The sequence below is a fragment of the Bombyx mori genome, chromosome 13, assembly GCF_030269925.1.
Source record: "Bombyx mori chromosome 13, ASM3026992v2".
NCBI lineage: Eukaryota > Metazoa > Arthropoda > Insecta > Lepidoptera > Bombycidae > Bombyx > Bombyx mori.
Genome location: NC_085119.1, coordinates 9,954,446 through 9,980,816, shown reverse-complemented (window position 1 = coordinate 9,980,816; position 26,371 = coordinate 9,954,446). Strand labels below are relative to the sequence as shown.

The 26,371-nt window shown below is 37.6% G+C and overlaps 1 protein-coding gene across 6 annotated transcripts; it reads left to right on the top strand.

The window, feature by feature from the left end:
* The first annotated feature begins 344 nt into the window (after positions 1-344).
* Positions 345-24,866, top strand: LOC101737730 (adhesive plaque matrix protein). 6 transcript variants are annotated; one of them, XM_038014790.2, is made up of 9 exons: positions 345-1,091; positions 7,945-8,131; positions 10,028-10,162; positions 17,164-17,343; positions 17,835-18,094; positions 19,554-22,143; positions 22,226-22,432; positions 22,791-22,915; positions 23,700-24,866. In XM_038014790.2, exons 2-9 carry the CDS (start codon positions 8,026-8,028, stop codon positions 24,489-24,491), a joined length of 4,395 nt encoding a protein of 1,464 aa, XP_037870718.1. In that variant the 5' UTR covers positions 345-1,091; positions 7,945-8,025; the 3' UTR covers positions 24,492-24,866. The 6 variants fall into 6 exon arrangements, with proteins under 6 accessions (XP_037870718.1, XP_062527813.1, XP_037870716.1 ...); XM_038014788.2 differs by lacking the exon at positions 345-1,091 and adding an exon at positions 7,711-7,865; XM_062671829.1 differs by lacking the exon at positions 7,945-8,131.
* The last annotated feature ends 1,505 nt before the right edge of the window (positions 24,867-26,371 follow it).

The following is a 26,371-nucleotide window of genomic DNA, read 5'->3' as shown; positions in this document are numbered from 1 at the left end:
GAGTTACCTTGTTTACTTTTGATTTTTATATTTTTACTGTTACCGTTTAATATTTATTTAACGTCTACGACTTAAGAAATAAGTAATTTTAGGCGATAGATAGGTTTGAACCAATTGTGAAATTAGTAAATTGGTAAAATACTAATATTAAATAAATTAATATCGTAAATAAATTAATATAATAATAATGATATAAAATTAGAACCAATTCGTAAATTGACTTATCAGCTTCGGAAGGAGGGTCGTCGTACCCCCTTGCGGGGGCACGGAACGGGCCTCGGGGAAACCCCTCTGCCCGGGCAATTGGCTCCCCGCCTATCGAGGCAGGGGTGATGCGCTAAGTGAAGCAGGTTGTGATGTTGGGTCAGATCGCTTTTTTCTTCTTTCTTCCTTCTCTTCAGCTCTTCTGTTCTTCCACTCTTCGGTCTCTTCTATCTTCTTTAGCAGGGGGCGGCCGCTTCTCTCCTCCATGCGTTTTTATTTTATTTTATTTTTTTATATACAATTTTATCTTGAGCTAACTTAACCTAACTTAATCTAATTTACATCTAGGTGACGGCAGCGCGCCGTTTCTGCACTCCGTGGAGTTCCGGGACAGCGCGCGCCGTCACAACTAAGCCTACTCCTAATCTAACTCAACCTAACTATAGACTTCAAAATCAAATGCCATATTTCATGCCAAGACTATATTATTATATGATTGGTTCCTAAGGATTGAAGTGTCAGGAGATTTTTTCCCAGTCCCTATAAGTATAAACCACTATTTATAATATGATATAATAAATAAAATAATACAAATATTAAGTACACTTCTATGTCCCTTAGATTCGATTTGATTTAAAAAAAATAAACATCACAATATTAAGCTAAATACTTTCAAAATATCACATAAAATATTCGTGTAGTTTTATTTTCTGAAGCTCTGCGTGGAACTAAACGTCATGTTATTGTTGACTATGACGTCAGACCGTAGCCAAGACAACTCGAATTGGCGGGAAGTGCCCACACTTCTCTACAACTCTACGATCAACGCGACAATTTATGTTAAAGCAGAGTAGCACTAGGCACCGGATGAGCAATATTTGAAAAGTGTATGTATAGTCTATACTATGTTATTATTCGACCGCAGTGCACCGCGACGACCGAACGCGCGAAAACCGACGACAGCCGTGTCGCTGTTTGATCCGCAATTATTTAACAAAATTTTATTTTAACTCCGAATAAATACATTGAAACTAGTTAAACTTGAATTTTCAATCGAAGAACGAACAGCCTATTTTATTAACTAATAGTTTTATGAACGTGGATAGCTGTAGATAACAGGTGAGATTGTTTTGTCATTTGTTTACTTGTTGGAACCTTGAAATTATTTATGTCGATATTACTTATTTTTAATTCGTAAAGTGCGTAATAAAATATTTACTTCGAAGATCGGGAACACTCGCTTAAGTTTTTTGTGTACATATCTTTTTTTGTAAAATTACTTCTGGAGTTGATGATCATGGTTTGAATCGTGAAATTTTGTTCGTCGTTTTTGTTGATATTACAAGAGCTCTCGTGACTCAGCATCCATACGTGCCTCTAAAACGAGCGTTCTTAGGCTGATTTTGATTTTATTTTATTTCAATTGAGCTCTTCTTTGAAATGATAACATTTCTTGAAATACCTATTGATTTACAAGAAATTCATTAATATGCAGTCACGTATTCAAAAAGAGAAAAATACCTATTTGAGAAGCAAAGAAAAACCATAGGAAGACATCGAAGCTATTTTTAATACTTCCGCGGGTTTGCTGTTGTAAATTATTGAGTTTTTAAAATTTAATAAATCGAATCGATATATTAAGAATGGTTCTTAGAGACAAGTTTGTATTTAATAACATGGTAATGTGATACAACTCAAGTAGGTCACATACTCGTAACACAGTATATTTCCTAGGATTAAGATCTTATGCAATATCTAGAATAGTGAAGTGTGGTGTTACATTTCATCTCGGTAGAAACTATTCTCTCATCTTACATATTGCTGACTTAGCACGGCAAACATTATGAAACTCATTTAGATCTAATTACAATGTGCTACTGTATTTATCCATTCATTATCATGAATTAGCAAGGTTTCTCCATATAATGTGGCGGAAGGTACTTCCGCGGATTGGATGATTGAAGTTTCAATTTGAATCGTTATCGGCACATAAAATGCCCTATTACTCGTTTCGATACATAGTTTATATACCTAGTTTCGGTTTACCAATTATCGATCAGTCTATAAAATATAACCAACCTTAACTTTTCAACCTTGTTGAAGATATTTCCGGATACTATAATATTATACATGAGAACGTGCTTACGTTAGTGGTTACAGAATTGTCGATGACAGCATACTTGGCACGGTCATACCACCGGACAGGTTATCGGTAAATGAGCCTCAATTGAGATAGTCTTGTTGGAAGATAATTTATTGCATAGGTGGACCGGACTGAACACTTATACTCAATGCCAAACTAATAGATCTATCTAAACTACAGCTTGTTATGACTTATTATAACTTCGTTCAATTTATGTTACAACACAACTTGAGACAGAATTGTATTTTAGCAACGTAATCATTTTAAGATTAGGAATTGAAATATTATTATGTTTGTTGTATGTTTGAACCCTTTGGAGAGTACAAGTAGGTACGTTTAAGATTATTAACGTAGTCGTCGTGTTAGAGACACGTTTCCAGTAATCGTTCTTTTGCGAAGGTTTAAGGAGGCAAAGCGATGGCCTAAATACGATTTTATTCATTTTTCATGACAACAGTGACTCGTACGACCTGGTACTGGATTGCCTTTCTTTCATTTGGCGACGCGACGTATCCGTGATATCGTGAAATTTTATTTTTGTCTCAGCTCTCTAAAAACGAAAACAATATACATGATTACGTCAAAGTCTATAAAATATCATAGTATTATTTAATTGTGGTATTATTTCAATATAACCTAGAGTAGTAATTATTTCAACATTTTTTGCGAAGCCTTAACAGAAAAAGGTTCACTTGTATTTCTTCGTCTAATATAATCAAAGCCGTATCGATAATGAAATGATGTGATTAAAATGCGTAGGCAATTCACGAGGGCGTCACAATGAGTAACTAAACCAGTTTTGCCTTATAATTATTTCACATCGACATTATATCGAATCATTGTGATCCAAGCATTAATTTACATTCGAGATTTTAGTTACCGAATCTACTGTATATTTTTAGCAATGTACCTATCAGATAGCAGAGGTAATGCTGTACCATATAATTAAAAACAGTAAAATATAAATTGACATGTACTCATAAAAAATGATTGATAAACAGAAGAGAAAAAGGTACTAAAGTGCTATGTGACCGTCTTTCACGGATGTCTTTTGTAATATTAGTTAAAGATATTTAAACTAGTTTAAACCAGTAGTAGTTTAAGTGGTAAATCAGTTTAAACTAGCAAAAAGACAGTTTGCAATTAAAGATAAAATGTTGATGTCGATATCAAACAAAACGGACCTTTAATTGCAAAGATTGAAAAAAGTAGAGTTTAACATACCAATACTTATGTGCTTCATAGACTACATAAAGGCTTTTGACTGTGTTCGGTGGGACTGGTTGTGGAAAATTCTGCAGGAAATGGGTGTATCTCAACATCTATAGTATAGTATCATAGTATCACTGATCGCTACTTCATCTCGAGACCTTTTAAGTCAGAAAAAGGGGTGAGACAGGGGTGCATGCTTTCTCCTATGCTTTACAATGTGTATGGGGAATATATAGTGAGGAATGCCTTAGAGGAGTGGGAGGGGGCATCTCAGTCGATGGCATGAAAATTGGCAATCTTTGATATGCGGACGATACTTCGCTTTTCGCGTCATCTGAAAAGGAACTTGCTGACCTATTCCGTAGGGTGGAGCGTGAGAGTGGTTTGATGAGCCTCTCTCTTAATAAGTCCAAAACAAAGGCCACGATAGTGGACAGGACCAGTCAACTCTCTAAAACTAGAGAGCTATAAGACCTAGAATTTGTTAGCGAGTTCATATACCTCGGGTCTTTACTGACCGACCACGGGGGCAGCAAAGGAGAGATCAGGAGGAGGACGCAGTAGGACTGTGTAGGGCACACAGCGATGACCAAGCTCACACGAATATAGCAAAATCGCAGTCTCCAACGTCACGAAAATGAGACTCGTCCGAACCCAAGTTTTTTCAACGGTACAGAGTCCTGGACAACTAGGGCATCAGAACACAAGAAAATAGACGCATTTGAAATGTGGTGCTGGAGACGAATGCTCCGAATTCCGTGGACGGCCAAGAGGACAATTCAGTCTATTCTATATCAGCTTCGCACCGAGTCAGGCTCTCAATAATCTGCTACCAGAGGATCCTCAGCTACTTCGTTCCAATTGCCCGCCGACAGCCGGATAAGTTAGACAAAGTGATTGTGGCGGGCAAGGTGGAAGGAAAGAAACCATGCGGCAGATCACCTAGCCGCTGGTGTGACCTATTGATCACCCTAACTGGGCTGACATTCGCAACCACCCTACGAGTAGCTGAGGACCGGACGAGGTGGAAACAGCTCACGAGACAGGCCACGGTCAATTTTCAAGGATACGACCTTCAGTAATGAAGAAAGCGACAAAGAAGAAGAATTGCAAAGCTAAATGTCGCGTGTTAAGCGAAATGTCGTTTAAACTAAATAGCCTTTCACCTTTCGATATATTATTAAAAATACCTCTTGCCCACACGAATCAATTCAAATGTTGATTTTATCTCAATAATAAAAATTTCTAAATTTAAACATTAAGATTTAGTTTTATACTATCCAATTTTTTAAGGTAAAAGCAACTTTCTTATAACATCTTACTTTAAACGAGAAACAAGACAAGATTGCCTTATTGAAATCACGTAGGTATTAAATGGATTTCGTTATTTTTGCTTCCGCATTCTTTTTTGCAATAGTTAATAGGGTATGATGAATATTATGTGCAGTACTGTTTGATGAAAAGATCGTTATTAGAATACAGTTGAGATTTCAATCTCATATTTCTTGGCAGCAGCAGTGTCTATGGTGACTCTGGTAACATTGGTCTTTACCGTCCTCAGCGTTTCCAATCTCCGTCATAAAAAAAAAAACAAAAAACCACAGCTAGTGTTTTTTTTGTTCAAAAACCTATTTAAAGTCTAGGTATTTGTTATATGAATATTATTGGAAAAAAATATCATAAAAAACAACGAACTAATAATAATATAAACCTACATGAACTTCTATGTGAGAACCTCGTATAGCGTAATATATTGCAAGCATTCAAAGCCTTGTTTAATCATAGCAAAAACGTATGTTACAGAATTAGAGAAGTGACGCCATCCTTCATTACAAAACGGAGACTACGATTAAACAAAATTAGCAAAACACTGTTTTAGCTAGAAAAGTTTAGGTCTTATTTTCATATATGAGGTGCAAAATGTTTTAACTATAAAAATTGAGTACAAGTCGTTCGTGAACACGAGATAAGGTACTTTTTTTTAAATATTACTTGCTCGTGGGATTTCAACGCTGGCATAGTTGCATCATTTGATACGAGTACACGTACGATTTAAGCTTTAGGCTACGACGACTTGAATTAAAAAACACCTATATCTTTTTTTATTTTTTATTGCTTAGATGTGTGGACGAGCTCACAGCCCACCTGATGTTAAGTGGTTACTGGAGCCCATAGACATCTACAGCGTAAATGCGCCACACACCTTGAGATATAGTTCTAAGGTCTCAGTATAGTCACAACGGCTGCCCCAACCTCCAAACCGAAACGTATTACTGCTTCACGGCAGAAATAGGCGGGGCGGTGGTACATACCCGTGCGGACTCACAAGAGGTCCTACCACCAGTAATTACGCAAATTATAATTTTGCAGGTTTCATTTTTATTACACGATGTTATTCCTTCACCGTGGAAGTCAATCGTGAACATTTGTTGAGTACGTATTTCATTAGAAAAACTGGTACCCGCCTGCGGGATTCGAACACCAGTGCATCGCTTCAACACGAATGCACCGGACGTCTTATCCGTTAGGCCACGACGACTTCAATTAGGCCACGACGACTTCTATATATTAATACGTGAGGCAAAAACTTTGTATCCCTTTTTACAAAAATTGCGCGAACGGAGGAGTATGAAATTTTTCACACTTATAGAGAATATAGAGAAGAAGTGCACAACGCTAATATTTTTTAAAATAATGCATAAAAGATACATTAAATCGATAAAGAAAACATTACACACACTACGTACCATGTATTTGACGCACACACGCATGCATACTATTTATTGTCAAGCTTTTGTTCTTGACGTCTGTTGTCAAATTGAGAATAGATTAAATATTATTTGTCTTCGTTAATATTTTTTTTAGTGTAGTCTTGGCGAAATTTGTGATTATAGAAGTATAAAATACAATCATAATAGTGTACAAACTTACAATTCCAATTAATTATAGTCGAATTTCGACTACTACGGGACCTCTAGTATTTAGAATTTTCTTAGACTTCGAAAAAGTAGCCATAGATTACCTCCTTCAATTATAAATACGTATGTGTTCATCGATTTGTACATCAATTGTGGATCGATTTTGAAAAAGATGTTGTTTTTGAAAAGCGTGTACTCTCGTTTCGATAAGTTTTATTGGCGTATTTTGTTTTATTTATAATTAATAATTATTTTTCAATCAATATTAGGTAGTCAATCCTTCAAAAGAACTTGATCTTCTCATCGTATTAGTACTTATCGAAAATGGTGATAGATTAGAATTTATAAGAAGGACTAATTAAATTTACTAGTGATCAAAGTATGTTGTCCTTAATTTACTAATATTAAATTTAATTCTATATTTTTTTAACTATGATATATAGACGATTGCCACTATCATTTTGGGGCGTTGGGATAGCTGTGTGGGATTCGAATTTGAGCGACTAATTGCTCCGTATCGATTCGTCATTCGAATCAAAAAACTTAGTTGGCTATAAATAGTTGCTATAAAATTATACGTTCGGCGTTTGATAATATCCGTCACTTCTATAAACTTCTATAATATATTCAACAGGTGAAAGGTTAGTAACACTATTATAAGTAGGTGTACGTTAGTGCTCAAACGTGCCAGCTCGTGCCTTGTAGTCAAATAATACGACGTAAGAGTTTACAGTATTGGGAGATTTTAGAGGTTGTGGCGTTTTATTATGCGTAAGCCGGAACGCACGAGAGGTGGGAAAAAGGATAATAATATAGTCTGTGACACGATACCTTTTTACCGCCAAATATGAAAAACATAAAAATAATTTATAATGAGTTAAATAACTAATTTAATGTAATTACTTTATGCCGCTACAACAATAAAATTTATATTGTTCCAACTGTGGTGTTATTTACATAAAACACGACCAGGCGAAATAAAGAAGGGACTCTATATGAGCTCCCTCAAGGTTTTTAATCCAATACTTTCGGAGACGACAGTCGATACTTACAATCGCCGATAGTCGCTAAAAATTATGAAATCGTATTATGGAGCTCCAGTAGTCGTAGATTATAGTCGTTGTCGACTTCGAGTGTCGCTCGTTTGTTGAATCGAAAATTAAGTAATTTACGTATTAAAAACGAAAGTTCAACAAAACCTGCATCATAAAAATGTCAAACTTTGACAATATGTAAAAACGCTACTTTCACTTATGGCTTTTGTATCTACTGACTTGTTTTATTTTGTTAATATTTTTTTAGTAATTTGTACAGCAATTTAATATGTTAATAGCTTAAATATGAAATCGTCTAAATCTATTAAATCGTCTGTCACCACTGCACGCTCAGTAATTCACTGTATTATTGTCGCTGTGCTGTTTATAAATTTATAATTTTAAAGCAACTGATGACAATACAAATTTCAAGGTGACAGCGGATTTTCGGAAGTCTGGACTTACTCACGCCTCTTCATTATTGGTGAAGCAATCAATTTCGTGTGAGACTCCGATGGGCGTTCGCCAGAACCCATGGACTCCAACAAAACGAAGAGGGCCAATAGCTGCTGAAGCTTCCAGTCCTGGACCAGCCGTAGTATCTCTCCCTTCCCTTATAGGTATACACGCTGTTAACTAAGTAATAAACCTTAATATATAGTAGATGAAATTGACTCGTAATTCATTACATTACATTCAATGCAATCGTTTGACGGCTAAAAATAGTGGTACGTAATGTTTTCTGATAGAATTCGAATGTTACAAACGAAACTAGTTTGCCTTCGTATATTTGCACACAAGATAAACTGTATGGATGTTATGTGTTATATTTTTTTTTTTGGAATGAGTGTAAACACAGTATGGAGTTATGGAAATACCCATTCCAATTGTTTTGGATTGACACAATCGTTCTTGTTTAAACACCTTTACATACTTTATGTACGGTTATGATTATGAGTATTTACTACTTAGTTTCGGTGTTAAAATGTTTGAAACGATTCATGAGCTTGTTCTTGCGTCATCACCTGATTTATACGAAGTTTAATTTCAAGCAGTGAGATTACGGGAGAACCGCACTCTGACCTCGCACGTCCTGTGTTGATACAATAAAAATGACATCATGATGTGCGATTCGTTGGATGTTTGAATCACTGATTTGTTTTCTCGTTTGAAGACGAAAACCACTTACTTTTTAATTAATGTATACCAAGTGAGCTGCACGAACGTGCACGGACGGATACTAAATATTGACAATTTAAAACAAATAAAAGTAAAGCAAATTAGGCTGGGCTGATCTTTAAGCTTTTTAGTGTGAGTGTATTTAAACAGATTAATATTGGTGAGGAAATATTGTTTACTGTATACGATCTCCGTGGGCGACAACATTGACCCCTCCCAAGGTGAATACTATCAACGCCGTGCCATTTAAAATACTCTATACAGACCATAGACTGTATAGCCTTATTTGACATTGGCCAAGCGTCCCGTTTTGTGTACAGAGAAGAACTATTGTTCTATATTATTATTTTATTAACACGTGCTATTTTGGTATTTTTATAATATTTTGCGTTTTAATTTCGAAAATGTTACTTTTTTAAATATTATATTTACATTTTGTGTCCAATTCAACCTCGATAGTAATAACGAATACTACTAGTGTTGCCTGTGATCAAAATTCAACTAATTTGTAAAGTAAATAATAAGGAAATTATTGCTATGTTGATTGTGTTGGCTTTATGTTTTCCTATCTAAATGACGTCACGTTTTTAGTGTAAGTATAATAATATGTAGTTGATTGTAGCTTATCCCACCGCCTAACGCCTTAAATGGCTTTTAAAAAAAAATGTACTTACTTGTGAGGATTATGCGGTTTTAGATTCTGAGTAATGCGGCAATTTTAAAAAGAAAATCTCTAATCCAAATTGTCAATTGGGATAAGAATTCCAAATTAATTCAATTTTGTAATTTGAATTAAGGAAAAGAAGTACTTGTATTTTATTTTGTGAATTACAATGCGATGGTTAAGCTATAATTCAGTAATAGCTGTTGACTTAAAAAAATATATATTTTACCTAGTTATTTTTCTGTAGTCACTGGACTTGCTCTTGCTAGAAAGCTGTTGTAGTTCATATACACATTAGATACGCTGGGGACGTCACTAATGTATGATAATTACGACTATCGCACCCTGCAAACCGGAACGCATTACTGCTTCGCGGCAGAAATGCTCGCGACAATGTATCAACTCACGTTGCATACCTAAGCACTAGTGGGATCCTTAGTTATTCGCTCTTACGACTATATCTGTGTTTATTAGATTGACTATTATTAGAAATTGAGTACAAGGCGGATAATGGTTCCGGTAATTTAATTAATTGGTAATTGTGATCATAGGTGATCGGACTTGAATTTTTCAAAAAATATCGTAGACTTTGAATTATTTTGTGACTTAGATAATATTTAGGATAGTGTCAGTAATAAATACAGCTTAAACATTCTAGAAAATTTGATTCTAGGTAAACCGCCTCCAGAATCGAGGAAACCAAGAGCTCCAGCTTTTACTTTCGGACAGAAGCTAGATCCTCTTGCTAATATAGCAAAGGCTGGACCTGGACCTGCTTCCTACAATACAGAAGGAATGACTGCTAAAGGTATGATCAATACTTTTATAGTCGTTTTTATAATGACGTTGAAGACCGTCGTGTTTAGGTTCCTTAAGTAAATTATTTTTATTGCTTAGATGGGTGGACAAGCTCACAGCCCACCTGGTGTTAAGTGTTTACTGGAGCCCATAGACATCTACAACGTAAATGCGCCACCCACCTTGAGATATAAGATCTAAGGTCTTAAGTATAGTTACAACGGCTGTCCCACCCTTCAAACCGAAACGCATTACTGCTTCACGGCAGAAATAGGCAGGGTGGTGGTACCTACCCGCGCGGACTCACAAGAGGTCCTACCACCAGTAATTACGCAAATTGTAAGTACGTATTTTATTAGAAAAATTGGTATCCGCCTGGGAGTTGAATACCGGTGCATCGCTCAACACGAATGCACCGGACGTCTTATCCTTTAGGCCACGACGACTTGTTAACGGTGCCCGTGAACATCAGTAAAGCTCAACTAGGCCAATGCGTATCAAAAAATATTTTATTCGTTTTAAAGTATTTATTAAACTGTGTTATTAATTCATTGTATAATTAAAATGACATTATGAATCTAATCAAGTATTCTAAAATTAATGTATATAAGTTATAGCATACATTTTACAATCAAGAAAGAGCCTATATATAAGTAATATTTTATTTAAAGAACTGGCAATAAGGTTATATTATGATTGTATTAGAATTACATGCTAATCCAGGGAATGCCAAAATGTAATAAATTACAATGAAAAGCTTTGAAACTATTATAGTCAAAAGCAACAAATTTTTTACACGACTACGCCTTTAAATAAGTAAATGTTTGTATAGTGTGTAGGATTTTGTTTAATGGGTTTTCCAAAGTGGCAATTCGAACAATAGAAACGAAATGTAGGTAGCAAAGGCAATTTTAGTTGACTGGATAATTACATTAGTTGGCTTAGTCGAACAAATTGGTTTTCATAGGCAATTAAAGTGTCAGTCTCGCACTGAACTGCATATTTTTAAAGGCATGTAAAAATTTATAACTTACTATTCTTGTGATAGTTCAATGAAAATATATTGATTTATTTTATTTTAAAACCATTTTAAGGTAATGCTTTTTAATTTAAGAAATTGTAAACGAGTATTAATGTGTATTATCGTCCGTGGACTTTGATCATGCAAGTTTCCCCATTGTGTCATACAGACCAAGTTTACCCCGATAACCTGGCGTAAGAGCCACAATAAATAAGATAACAAATACTTCATTATTTATTTTTCGATATCTTTTTTTTTATTGCTCTTGTAGGCAGACGAGCATACGGCCCACCTGATGGTGAGTGGTTACCGTCGCTCATGGACTTCAGCAATGCCAGGAGCAGAGCCAAGCCGCTGCCTACCGTTATTAGAAATAATATAAACTTGATACGTAAAAGTAAATGTGGTTACTGTTATTTTATAAGATGAAAGTAAAAATACCGTAGAAGAGCGAAAGAGAGGTTTTTCTGTAACTCTGTTATTGTGGTCGCAGCGTGACACCCCTAATCCGGCTCACGCAAGAGCCAGTCCTCGTTGACGCCCCAGACACAATTTAACGGATTCATATTTTGGTTAGACGTTTGTAACTCTAACACTGGGATCAAGCATAGGGAATCAGATATTTCTGGTCGTTAAACTCATCGAAGAATTCGTCGTGAAGCCTAGCCGATAGCCAGACCCTTGAGTTTCTCGCCGGATCTTCGCACCGGGTCGGAATTTCGAGTCACTAGTAGACGCATTCGCGAAGTAGCTGCCATTAAGTTGTCAGGTGTACTTCGGAGGCGCTGCAGCTCAGCTGTTAGCAAATACCACGTCTCCTGGCTGAGCCCGTGCTCACGTGCCCACCCTAACCAAGCTGAAAAGGCCACCAGATATTCCTAGATCCAAAAAAAAAAGGTTTTTTCGACAGTGTATCAAATATGATCATAGTGATGCTTAACGCCTAAGTTATGCGGAAATAGTGTTTGTTAAAGCTAGCGTGGAGAACTAAAACATGTACTTACGTCAACCATTTCATGACAATAAATCAAGTAAAAGAATATTACAAGAAATATCAACATAAATATCAAGAAAATTTGTTATACAAAATTAGACGGTAGTTTGTCCAATACTTAAAAGTAACCAAAAATATATTAGCTGTCCGTGACCACGAAAACTGTGAATTATTTGAAACGTCAGAAATAACAGACGTGAGAGATCAAACCGTAAAAATGGTTTTAATCAATATACATAGTTAAATTACAATACAACAATACAATACATAGTTAAATTATATCTGATTTACAATTTATGATTTAGCTGCAGAAGGAAACTTCTGCAGGTCTAGTCTCCCACCACTGCACAAGTCCGATGACAGTCTGGCCCACAGCGCGAAAGAGAAGGCTGACCTTCTGGTCAAACTCTTCGCCTCGAACTCGACTGTGGACGACGGGGGTGCCACACCACCGAAAATCCCCCGGTGTGATAGCTCCCTGCCGGAAATCTGCTTCACACAGTGTGCAGTCAGGCGGGAGCTCAGACTCCTGGACGTCCATAAGTCGAGTGGGCCAGACGGCATCCCCGCAGTGGTTTTGAAAGCGTGCGCCCCTGAGCTGACACCTGCGCTAACGCGTTTGTATCGCCTCTCTTATTGCACTAACAGGGTTCCGTCTTCATGGAAGACCGCCCACGTCCACCCTATCCCCAAGAAGGGTGACCGGTCGGACCCATCGAGCTACAGGCCTATCGCGATAACTTCCTTGCTTTCCAAGGTGATGGAGCGAATTATAAATACACAACTCCTGAAGTATCTTGAAGATCGCCAGCTGATCAGTGACCGACAGTACGGTTTCCGTCACGGTCGCTCAGCTGGCGATCTTCTTGTATACCTTACTCACAGGTGGGCTGAAGCCTTGGAGAGCAAGGGCGAGGCTCTTGCTGTGAGCCTTGATATCGCGAAGGCCTTCGACAGGGTCTGGCATAGGGCACTTCTATCGAAGTTACCATCTTACGGAATCCCCGAGGGTCTCTGCAAGTGGATCGCTAGCTTTTTGGATGGGCGGAGCATCACGGTCGTTGTAGACGGTGACTGTTCTGATACCATGACCATTAACGCTGGCGTTCCACAAGGTTCGGTGCTCTCCCCCACGCTTTTCATCCTGTATATCAATGACATGCTGTCTATTGATGGCATGCATTGCTATGCAGATGATAGCACGGGGGATGCGCGATATATCGGCCATCAGAGTCTCTCTCGGAGCGTGGTGCAAGAGAGACGATCAAAACTTGTGTCTGAAGTGGAGAACTCTCTGGGGCGAGTCTCCAAATGGGGTGAATCGAACTTAGTTCAATTCAACCCGTTGAAGACACAGGTTTGCGCGTTCACTGCGAAGAAGGACCCCTTTGTCATGGCGCCGCAATTCCAAGGAGTATCCCTGCAACCTTCCGAGAGTATCGGGATACTTGGGGTCGAAATTTCGAGCGATGTCCAGTTTCGGAGTCATTTGGAAGGCAAAGCCAAGTTGGCGTCCAAAATGCTGGGAGTCCTCAACAGAGCGAAGCGGTACTTCACGCCTGGACAAAGACTTTTGCTTTATAAAGCACAAGTCCGGCCTCGCGTGGAGTACTGCTCCCATCTCTGGGCCGGGGCTCCCAAATACCAGCTTCTTCCATTTGACTCCATACAGAGGAGGGCCGTTCGGATTGTCGATAATCCCATTCTCTCGGATCGTTTGGAGCCTCTGGGTCTGCGGAGGGACTTCGGTTCCCTCTGTATTTTGTACCGTATGTTCCATGGGGAGTGCTCTGAGGAATTGTTCGAGATGATACCAGCATCTCGTTTTTACCATCGCACCGCCCGCCACCGGAGTAGAGTTCATCCATACTACCTGGAGCCACTGCGGTCATCCACAGTGCGTTTCCAGAGGTCTTTTTTGCCACGTACCATCCGGCTATGGAATGAGCTCCCCTCCACGGTGTTTCCCGAGCGCTATGACATGTCCTTCTTCAAACGAGGTTTATGGAGAGTATTAAGCGGTAGGCAGCGGCTTGGCTCTGCCCCTGGCATTGCTGAAGTCCATGGGCGACGGTAACCACTCACCATCAGGTGGGCCGTATGCCCGTCTGCCTACAAAGGCAATAAAAAAAAAAAAAAAAAAAAAAAAAATACGTTACTATATATTTTATGGTTCGCGTTTATTCATTAATAGCTTTCTCGACATATATATAACTTTCATAAAAGGTATGTTTTCGCGCAACGACGTGATTCATTCTGCGTTACATAAGCGAAGTGGGTCATGAATGTGTGCAATTGGTTTTTTTTTTTTATATAAAGCCATGGCGTATGGATGCGTAGTCTGCAGTTAATACTTATGAATATTAAAACAAGACATAAATTATTTTTTGACATGAGATTTTTACGAATACACAAGACAGGAAAATCGACTTATATATTTTATTCAATGAAATGATGCGTTTTAGAACTAAACATAACGTAACAGGTGTCCGTAACGACTATGAAATTTTAAGATACAAAAATATCAAGGTTCGCTTAGATCTTAGTTCTTAATCGGATAATATTGCCTGTTGGCATTGGACGATCGTAGGCAATTGCTCATGTTGCATTTAGCAGATGTCGCCAAATAAGTCCGTATATGCGAAGGTGATCGACGGTGACTCAGTATAGTTGTGTAGGTGCCCTGGACTCGAGACCGTGGGACAGCTTGTTGCAAGCTCAGTCGCACGTTTACCTCGCCTCACTAACAACCACTCTACGTGAGTGCCTTCGACTTGATTCAATGCAAGTCTAGTTAGGTTCAGTGATTACGTTCAGTGCTGTGCGTCTTGACTGAAAATAGTGCATTTTTAAAGGTAATTTTTAAATGTTGGTAACGTACCTATTCTAATATAACGTGAAATGTCTATGTTCGTATTAAACTACAAAATAAGCTTCAAGATAAATTATTTAAATATCAAAACATTTTAAGTAAAAGTGTTTGTGTCGATAAGGTTTATTGTACGTACTTTTCAATACAATGACAATTCATTAAAAATAAATAATATTATTTTAACCTTAGCACCCAAGTATTGTTATTATCTTGTGATATTTGTAAATTGCCTTATATTATAAACATTGATAATAACATAAGATCATACCTATAAATTTGCGGTCAGGTTATCGTGTTTATTTAAAATTTAATATTATGTTAGGTATAAATATAAAGTGAAAAAAATAATTAAAAAACCTATGTTTTTTTAACAGTTGAAAGAAAAGTTATATATCTGATTGCTGAATGCTATGAAGACTTTTCTTAAAATCCATGTAGTTTTTGGAACATCCAAGGGCTTTCATTAAAGTATAAATAGGATGACACAGTAATTTAAAGATATTTTCCGATAACTAATTCGTCATACAATACCCACACGAAAGTAGAATAAAATAGGATCCATAGAGATTCTGTAGATAAATTCTGTAAAGCATTTAGTTTATTTACTTACTTTTAGACTTCGATAACCAAAACTAAATTGTAAAAATCTCATTTCGTCTTATCTCTATGTCCGTAACCTTGACAAGTATTTATAATGTTATTCAAGTGAAATTTGGAAGGTAGGAATTCTATGAACCACTAGACAATTTTGTATAAAAAGAAAGTATTTGTTGCTAAACATGTAAAAAAAGTTAATAGTAGTTAAATCATAATTACGTTTTTTTTAATCATAGCAGTTAGTGTGACATTCGTTTTTCTAAATATTTTTGAGGCTACTAAACTAAAGAAGTTCTTACAAAACTCATTGAATACTTAGTTACAATATAGCGGATATTGTCGAACACAACGCTTAGATTTAACCCGATAAATTTAACCCGATAAATTTAACATAAAATTAGTATCCACCTTGAACTTGAAATGCAAACGTACATCTCAATTACGGAACTCTTTACCTGCTTATAGTATACAACACGCACTTTACCGATATCATACTTACACAAAACCTTTAAAAAAATCATAGGTACGAAAATGAAGTTTTGATTTGAAACCAATATTAAATCTATATATTAATACGTGAAGCAAAAACTTTGTACCCCTTTTTAGGAAAATTGCGCTAACGGAGGATTATGAAATTTTTCACACTTATAGAGAATATAGAGGAGTGCAGAATGTTAATATTTTTTTTTTATTATGCATAAAAAATACATTAAATCAAGAAAAAAAACATTACACACACTACCATGTATTTAACACAACACATACACATGTATACTCTCTGTTTATTGTCAAACTTTTGTTAGGCTGCGGTCAAATTGAGAATAATATTGTTAGTCTTTAATATAATATGTCTATTTTTAGTGTAGTCTTGGCAAAAAATGTGATTATAGAAGATTAATAATAGTCTTTGACAATAGAACCATGATAATGTTTAAACTTATAATAGCAATTAATTATAGTCGAATTTCGACTACTGGGGGATCACTAGTATAGTGTTAATTACGGTAAATGCATATTACAGATATGTGATTAATGTATTTTTTTTTATTGCTTGGATGGGTGGACGAGCTCACAGCCCACCTGGTGTTAAGTGGTTACTGGAGCCCATAGACATCTACAACGTAGACGCGGCATCCACCTTGAGATACAAGTTCTAAAGTCTCAGTATAGTTACAACGGCTGCCCCACCCTTCAAACCGAAACGCATTACTGCATCATGGCAGAAATAGGCAGGGCGGTGGTACCTATCCGCGCGGACTCACAAGTGATCCTATCACCAGTAATTACGCAAATTATAATTTTGCGGGTTTGATTTTTATTACACGATGTTATTCCTTCACCGTGGAAGTCAATCGTGAACATATTTTGATGAGTACGTATTTCATTAGAAAAATTGGTACCCGACTGCGGGATTCGAACACCGGTGCATCGCTTCAACACGAATGCACCGGACGTCTTATCCTTTAGGCCACGACGACGACAATTTAATTACATAATGTTAAACAAAATGTCATGTGACGTGAACAGGGCGTGCGTTAGGACCAGCTGCTTCGTTGCATGGTCGATGGCCCCCTCCTCGAGTGGAGCCGACACCCGCGCCTTGTGACTACGAACCGAATAAGGCCGCACGGGCGGTCCTTGACCACGCTCCGGCGTTTTCAATAGGTCTCCGTGTAAGCCTTCCCGGACCGGGGAGTAAAACTCCAGGTTAAACTCCAAATAATTGCAGTTGACAGCCGTTCTTTTTTCGGATTTGCGCTTTTTCGTGTCTCTAATCATATTCGTATTCTTTTGAATGTTCTTTTCGCTAAGTTTTCACACATTTTGTACCTAAATTATTGTAATGTATGAATAATAATTGCTCTTGGTGCCTACTTCTAGTCGCTTTTGTTGTCAGTTCGTTCATTGGCATACCTTTCGATTCCGTCATCGTTTTTAATGCAAAACGTTCAGCTATGTATGTTAAGTTGTGTAGAGATTAGTTTTCATATTTTATATTCGAAAAAGTGATGTCATCAAAAACGCTGCTGCTTTATTTAGACGCACTTTATTATCTTTTCATAAAAAGTAGGCATTGTTTTTGTTACACTCTGTTGAACTGCTTAAATCACATCTGAAGTCATCAACCTCGGTAACGTTCGTCATAAATCACGTAGCCATTGTTATTTGTTTTACAAGCAGGAAAAATTTTTTTTCAGCACCCAATACTTATTCTATGCCACCGGTACTTGGTGAAGCGAAAGAAGGGAGTAAAAGAGCTGCACCGGCTTTCAGTATCACAGGTCGTGGAAAGTTTTCTGAAGCTAAAGGATTAATGCCTGGCCCGGGAACGTATACAACCGATAGAGCTGCAGCTGCATTGACGAAGCGTCCACCTGCCTTCACGATGGCTCCTAGACGAGAACTAAAACCACCCACTGCAGCGGTTCCCGGTCCCGGAGTGTATTGTCCTGAGAAGGTAAGAGATTTTATGTACCGTTAAAAATGTTTTGTTTTTTTTTTCGTTTTCTTTAGTGACCTTCGACAGAGTTGACGTTAATGACATCATCAATCAACATACGCTGTTCGTTGTATATTTTATATTTGCGCATTTACATTTCTGTAGGTACACAATGTTTTCATGAATTTTTGTCGTAAGAATTTTAGTTAAGGCCAGTCGTTTAAATTTCCTAGTAACATATTGTTATACATATTATTAAACGAAATGTTTGGAATTTTATTTTCTACCGCTGTCATGAAACTTTCCATTTTACGCGTAATGTTGTGCTTATTTAATTCATTTAATTAATTCCAAATTTATAAATCAAATTTACCAGAATACTTTGTTTTGATTTGCTATTAAATATGTCTAATGTGACGTTAAATGGCAAATGCACTTCAACCATTGCGTTCTTATAACTTCTCTCTTCCTTTGTGAGTCTAAATTTGTTGTTATTTGAGTAGACTCACTATCTTTGTTCAACTGTGATTAAAGAACTTGATAAATTTGGTACTGAAATTTGTCCACATAAAAAGCACTAAAGCTACAGCCAGATACCATGTTTTCTTAAAATACCAAATCGGAGGCATTTTCATGAATATGGGAAGGACAATATGAATAACATTTCAACTGCAAAAAGCTGTGTTGTTTACTTCGATGTATAATGATAAAAGAAAGCATTATTCTTTGACTTTGATCACATATCTCAAGTTCAGTTTACGGTGGAATTAAGGTTATGTTGTCAACGTTATGTGTCACGAGATGGGCAATGCCAATTATCTCTTCATTTTTGCCAATACAACACAAACTACGCGGACATTAATGTATTTCCGCGACCGCCCACATAGTATTAACATACCTGTTTTTTTTTTGCAACTAATCCTCCCACCTGCTTCTACCCAAGGTCTAACATAAGCGGAACTTTTGCATGGATTGTTTACTAATATGATGGTGGGTACAGGTTTGCGTGACTTTGCCCTGGGCGCCGGCACATACATTTGGAATTCGACACTCTCCGTTCGCCGGCCAAGCAGCTCACTACGCAGCACCTGAAGGGATCCCTGCTATCTAACATTAACCTGTCTGTAATACGTCCTATCATTGTCATTAACATAATGTTTTTAAACTTTGTCGCATCTCATTGTTATCGAATGTTGTATGTATAATGTAAATTGATTCGTTAAGAAATATTAAAGTTTGCTATCGGTTTAATTGTGGTTTTTTCCAATATGATTTATTGTGTTGAAAACATTTAGGTACGTTTTATTTGTTTAACGCGCTGCATGCTGCAATCTTCTTAATCCATTGAAGTTCCCGAAAGGTACAATCATAGTTTCGTTTTATAGTAGTTTTAGTTAAGTTAATCGAAATTTAACTAAGTATAAATAACTTAACATGTAAAAATGGCAAACTTAAGATGAGTATTTTATGTTTACAGACAAACGGGGCTTACAAAGAGAAGTCCATCAAATACACAGTTTCAAGCAAAATGAAACTTGAAAGGGTTGATCAAATACCCGCTCCGAACGCTTATTGTCCTGAAAAAGCAGATAGGATTCTGAGAGAAAAGTCACCCGCGTTTTCGTTTAGGACTAAAAGCGAAATTACAAAAGTTCACGATGCGCCCGCACCAAACATTTATTCACCAGAAAAAACAATACATTCGTTAAAAAGCGGACCGAAATACACTTTAGCAGGCAAAGGTGTAGCTGAAAAGCACGAAATAACACCGGCACCAAATTGCTATACACCACAAAAAGCAGACAGAATTTTACATCAAAGTGCACCTTCTTTTTCAATGAGATCTAAAGATGTAGTAGATAAAGTTGAACACACCCCTGCGCCTAACATGTATTCTCCAGAAAAATCAATGCATATGTTAAATGGTGGACCTAAATATACAATTTTAGGAAAGACTGGATTTACTAAAATATCTGAAACACCAGCTCCTAATAGCTATGAACCTCAAAAAGCGGACAAAGTATTACATGAGAGTTCACCGTCTTATACATTTCGAACTAAAGAACAGATTGTTCTTCGCAGTGAATCACCGGCACCGAATGTTTATGCTCCTGAGAAATCTTTGCACTCATTAGATAATACTCCAAAGTTCACTATGGCAGGCAAAGGAAATAATCCTAAAATCGAAAACATTCCAGCTCCTAATTCTTATAATCCAGATAAAGCCGATAAATTGCTGCATGAGTCATCGCCAGCTTATTCATTTCGACCAAAAAACATTTTGGAGAAGCCAAGCGATACACCTGGACCCAATGCATATGAGCCGCATTTACTAGATGACCATCCGAAGTTTAGTTTATACGGTAGAGCACATGATTCTAAGCCATCTGATACACCAGCTCCGAATGCTTATGATCCTCGCCTCTTGGATAGAGCACCAAAATTTTCGATTAGTGGAAAAGGACCTTCCGGAAAACTATCTGATGTCCCTGGTCCTAACGCTTACGATCCTCACCTTCCTGATAATACCCCAAAATTTTCTCTGTCCGGGAGAGGACATGAAAGTAAAGTATCTGATACTCCAGGCCCTAATGCCTACGACCCACATCTTCCAAACGATACACCTAAATTTACTCTTTCTGGTAGAGGTCACGATAGTAAACCGTCGAACACTCCGGGGCCTAATGCCTACGATCCTCATCTTCTTGATAATACACCCAAATTTACTCTTTCTGGAAGAGGTCATGACAGTAGGCCATCTGATACTCCAGGCCCTAATGCATATGATCCTCATTTTCCAGACAATACACATAAATTTACTATTGCTGGTAGAGGTCACGACAGTAAGCCATCTGACACTCCAGGCCCTAATGCCTACGATCCTCATCTTCCAGACAATACACATAAATTTACTTTTTGTGGTAGAGGTCACGACAGTAAGCCATCTGACACTCCAGGCCCTAATGCCTACGATCCTCATCTTCCAGACAATACACATAAATTTACTATTTCTGGTAGAGGTCACGATAGTAAACCGTCGAACACTCCGGGGCCTAATGCCTACGATCCTCATCTTCTTGATAATACACCCAAATTTACTTTTTCTGGAAGAGGTCATGACAGTAAGCCATCTGACACTCCAGGCCCTAATGCCTACGATCCTCATTTGATGGACGGAGCTCCGAAATATACAATGGGAGGACGAGGGCCATCTGGAAAGCCTTCGGAAAATCCCGGGCCAAATGCCTATGATCCTCATTTACTAAATAGTTCTCCAAGATATTCTTTATATGGGAAAGGCCATGATTTAAAAACATCAGATGTACCTGCTCCGAATGCATATGATCCTCACTTACTTGATGGAACACCTAAATACACGCTCGGGGGTAAAGGACAGCCTAGCAAAGTTATAAATACGCCAGCTCCTAATGCGTATAACCCTGAGAAATCTGATAAAGTTTTACATGAGAGCTCGCCAGCCTACACTTTTAGAAGTAAACAGCCGCTACAGAAGCTAGAAGATAACCCAGCGCCGAACGCTTACGATCCTAGCAAATATGATTATATGCTGGACGGGGCTCCGAAATACAGTTTTGGTATAAAAAGACCTGCAGATAAAACCCCCAACAATCCAGCACCGAATGCATATAGTCCTGAAAAAGCTGATGACACTCTTCACGAAAGGTCTCCTGCATATACATTCCGTCCAAAAATCGATGATAACAAGTTTTCAAATACTCCCGCACCAAATTACTACAATCCTGAAAAAAGCGAGAACCTAGTACACGAACACTCACCGTCGTATTCATTCAGGCCGAAGTTTACTGACGAAAAAGTATTTGAAACTCCAAGTCCCAATGCGTACAACCCCGAAAAGGCCGACAAAGTACTATTAGACAGCGCGCCGCGGTATTCGTTCAGAATAAAAACAAACACACATAAGCCTGATGATGTTCCCGCACCCAACACTTACAGCCCCGACAAAGCCGACAAAGTCCTCCTAAATAGCGCACCGCAATATACATTTAGAATCAAAACGGACACTTTAAAAACGATCAATACTCCGGGTATGTGCGCATTATTTAAATCATTTAAGATATTGCTAAGGATTATTTCATGTATCATAATATGGTTTGTTATTATTTTTAGCTCCAAACGCTTACAACTTACCTAATCCAGTAGAAACTCCACTATACACGATCACAGGAAGGCACAAGGATCCAATTGATGAGAGATTGAAAGTTCCAGCCCCTGGTACATACAATCCGGAGAAGGGCTACAAATTAATTTTGACCTATTCCCCTAAACATACATTTGGGATTAAAGTGCACACCGAAAAATATGCCAAATCTCCTGGTATGTATTTTTAATGTGTTGCGTGTTAATTAATTCTTTATAAAAATGTTACTTCAAAATTTTTTCACGTATTGATAGTTAGTATAGCTTACAGTACATGTCAGTAATAGTTGCAGTTTGTTTTTGTACCCAACTATCTGCTTAGTTCTTAAAATGCTCGTAGCGAAGCGTGATTTGTATCAGTGTCCACCCTTTTACTGTCTTGAATCCTTATGCGTTCCGGCTTAAAGATTGAGAAGGCTGATATTTTTGCGTAATTGAGACCTCACGTCTCTTGGTGAGCGGCCTCATTTACCTTGAGTTTAGGGCGACGGTTTATGTTCAAGTTGAATTCACAAACGATCCCTGCGTTTTGCAGCCCCGAACTCGTATCGCATCCCATCCGTGCTGGACACTCCGGTTTACACTATCGCAGGTCGACACAAAGTTCCTGTAGACGATAGGGTGAAAGTACCCGCGCCTGGCGCCTACTCCCCCGAAAAGGTTGGTATTTTGTAAACTCTCGATAAATTTGAACTTAAGCTAGAAACAAAACAAAAAACAATTCTCCAGAGCAGACTGTTTATATTTGCAATACAATAACTCGAATCAAAAAAGTTAATTTGAATTTTTACAGAAATGTTAGACAACAATCGAATCGAATTTTTAACATAAGTATGTAATTTTTAATGATTGTCTGCGAAATTCATCAATATAATATTTGTTCACTAATAATTTTATAAAATTAATTTATTAATAGGTGACAAAATCAAAATTGTTGCTACGCTCCACTCCAATTGCCCCCTTTATTACAGCGAGGGCGTATTTAATTGTACTTGGTAATTATATGGTAGGTGAGGTTGCCTTATTACTATATAGAGTCTCGAAAGTATTGTATACAACATGACTACCTGAATATCAAGGTGGGTGGGTGATGACTACATTTACCTCGTGTCTTCTATGGTTTCAGGTAAAATCCCTTACTATACTAGTGGTAGGACGTCTCGTGTACCCGCTCGGGTAGGTATCACCACCCGGCCCATTACTGTCGTGTAGCAATAACGCGTTTCGGTTTGAAGGGTGGGGCAGCCGTTGTACTATAAAACTGAGGCTTAGAACTCATGTCTCAAAGGAGGTGGCGGCATTTACGTTATTGATGTCTATGGGCTCCGATAACTACTAAACAGCAGAAGAGCTGAGAGTTCGTACACCTATTTATTGAATTAAAAAAACAATAGCAAATTTTTCAACTGTCAAATACCCTAACTACGTATTTTATTGTTTGAAGGTGCAGCTCAACAAGACTCCTCAAATAACATTCGGAATTAAGCACTCGCCTTTATTAGGCCAACTGAAACCCGTGACACCGCCGAGACGCATCGAGAGGCAGAACACTCACGAAGTAACGAATCCATCCACGAATCTGTCACGAACACCAGACCTAAATGGCATAAAAGAAAACAGATCTGCACACGATTTGAATGAAGTGGAACAAATCACGCAAACAAGCAATGATGAAGAGCACGAACAACGTTTCAGTGGAATCCAACACACACACGTCACACATCTCAGACATGAAAATGACGTAAGGAGCACAACGGTCACCCCGGAGCCTGTCCAAGAAACGCTGACGCAAGAAATCGTTTGGATTCCGGAAAAACCAGTTGGACGTCGCGGCTCCTACACTATTGAGAAATCTGACGGCTCAGGCTTCACTGAACGGTACCAAAACAGTGAAGTCGTTCCAGTTGAGAATGGAGTTATTAGAACTGCCGAGAGCGGTGAGAGGGGAGGAACTTGCTCCGAAGAACGAAGCAGCGAATTAATAAAAGCGGACGGATACGAACAAAGCGTCGTTAAGAACGTTAAAAACGCTAATGCTCACGAAAGGAATCAAAAGGCTACCGAAGAAGTGCGTACCGACACTGACGTGCAGCATTTGCCCAATGGTGGTATTGCCAAAACTACGACTACGACTACTGTTCGAAGAGTGGGAACAGCCGATCGTACAGCTAATGCCTCGACCACGGTCACTCGTACCGCAACCGCTGTTACTTCCCGAGATATCGGAGTTAAATAAACCAATACATTGATATTAATTATAGCTTCTTTCACCATCAAGCTTTTTGACCACACTAAAATACTATCTAATCTAATGAATGTTTTATTTTTATATCACACAAGGTTGAAAATATCTTGCGCTGTACCTTTGTGTTTTTTTTTTCTACAAACATTTAACTGTTTATTTTTCTACCTTCAACTATTGAAGGAAAACTAGATCTCTAATTTGATCTTTATACGATTTTATTTATTTAGTGTGTAAGTGAAATATTCGTAAAAACGGATTCCATTATTGATTTTGTTACTCTAAAGATTTATTAAATTGAACATGAATTAACATCACTAAAGTTACTTACTACAAGTGAAATGTAATGTAATAAAATTTTATTTGCAATCGTCGTGTTTAATTTCTGTTTTGTTTTTATAGCTAATGGTTTTTTTATTGTCACAGATGGATACGGTTCAGCCTTGTTTAAGTGAGTATGGGATCCCAGTCTCCAAAACGTGAATTCACCCATCAGCAGTAACTGAGTTTGGATAAATGACGAGTCAATGTTTTAAATAAAAATCGATATTTGTTAACCTGTAGGCGTTCCTTATCCAGATTTAAGTTGGCATTCCAGGGAATTTGATCAACGGGCAGTTTTCATTTCCCGTTTCAAACCATAGCTAAGAGTAAACTAGCACTTTCGATTGAGTTGATTTGGTTTGGTATAGATAGATCTTTGCGCGTGAAGCTTGTGACCAGGTTCTCTCAATTGTGGGTAGAATGTTTTGATAGTTCTTATTTTCAATTCTTCGAACACGTTCGGTACGTTATTATCAAGAAGGATAAAATTATTATTAAATAGAATCGCAACAGAAAAGTACAGAAAATAACATTGGGTTATTTATTGTATTTGAACATCGTAATCGTATGAACGGATGTGTTCTGTTGATAACTCAGTGAAGTTCTGTTTGTAACGGAAGCTTTAGGAATGGGAGTCAGGATAAGTGGGCACTGAACTATATTGTCCGCCCCCGCTTTGTCCCATACGACAATGACGCATTGATAAACAAGTTGATAGGACGTTTAAGAAATATTTACACTGAAAACTAATACCAAATTTTATCATTTTACAAGTATCACATGACATGCCATATACTTAAGTGAATTAGAAATGCGGTTTATTACACTGTGTAATTATACGATGATGACTGAAGTGAAGATCTAGTATATAAATATATGGATTTTTTGGATGAAAATGTTGAAATGTAACCTCGTCAGCTCGTGCCGATTTCGATGAAAACTTAGTATAAAGGAATTTTGCGTAATTACTGGTGGCAGGGAATGGAAGTAAATAAGCATCACAGATATCTACTATCATCTTGTCTATTTCTGCTGCAAAAAAATCATGCGTTCCGTTTTGACGGGTTGGACAGCCGGCTATAGAATACAATACCTAAAATACATGTCATTAATATCTTAAGCGGCGGCATTTCCGTTTTTATTTATTTATTTGGGAAACAAAGAACAAACAAATATAGAATATATTAAAAATATGATAGGTAAACAAGAACCAAACAAGTTTCCACCATCAACATTACATATGAGTAGAAAGTGGGCAAAGAAAAATAAATTAATCAATTAATGTTCACAGTTTATGGACAGATAGCTTCACCCATTTATAATATTATAACATTAAGAAATAAATTAAACCAAGGACACGACCTTCCGTAATGAAGAAAGCGACGAAGAAGAAGAATAAAAGAAGTTTACACGTTATGTGGGTCTGAGGAGCGCCGAAAGAGACTCAAGAAGACAAAGCACAACTTACATACGCCTTACGAAATAGAAACCGGCTCATTTGTTTTTAACCAAAACAAAGAATGACTTGGAGATTGCGAAATGCAATTTTG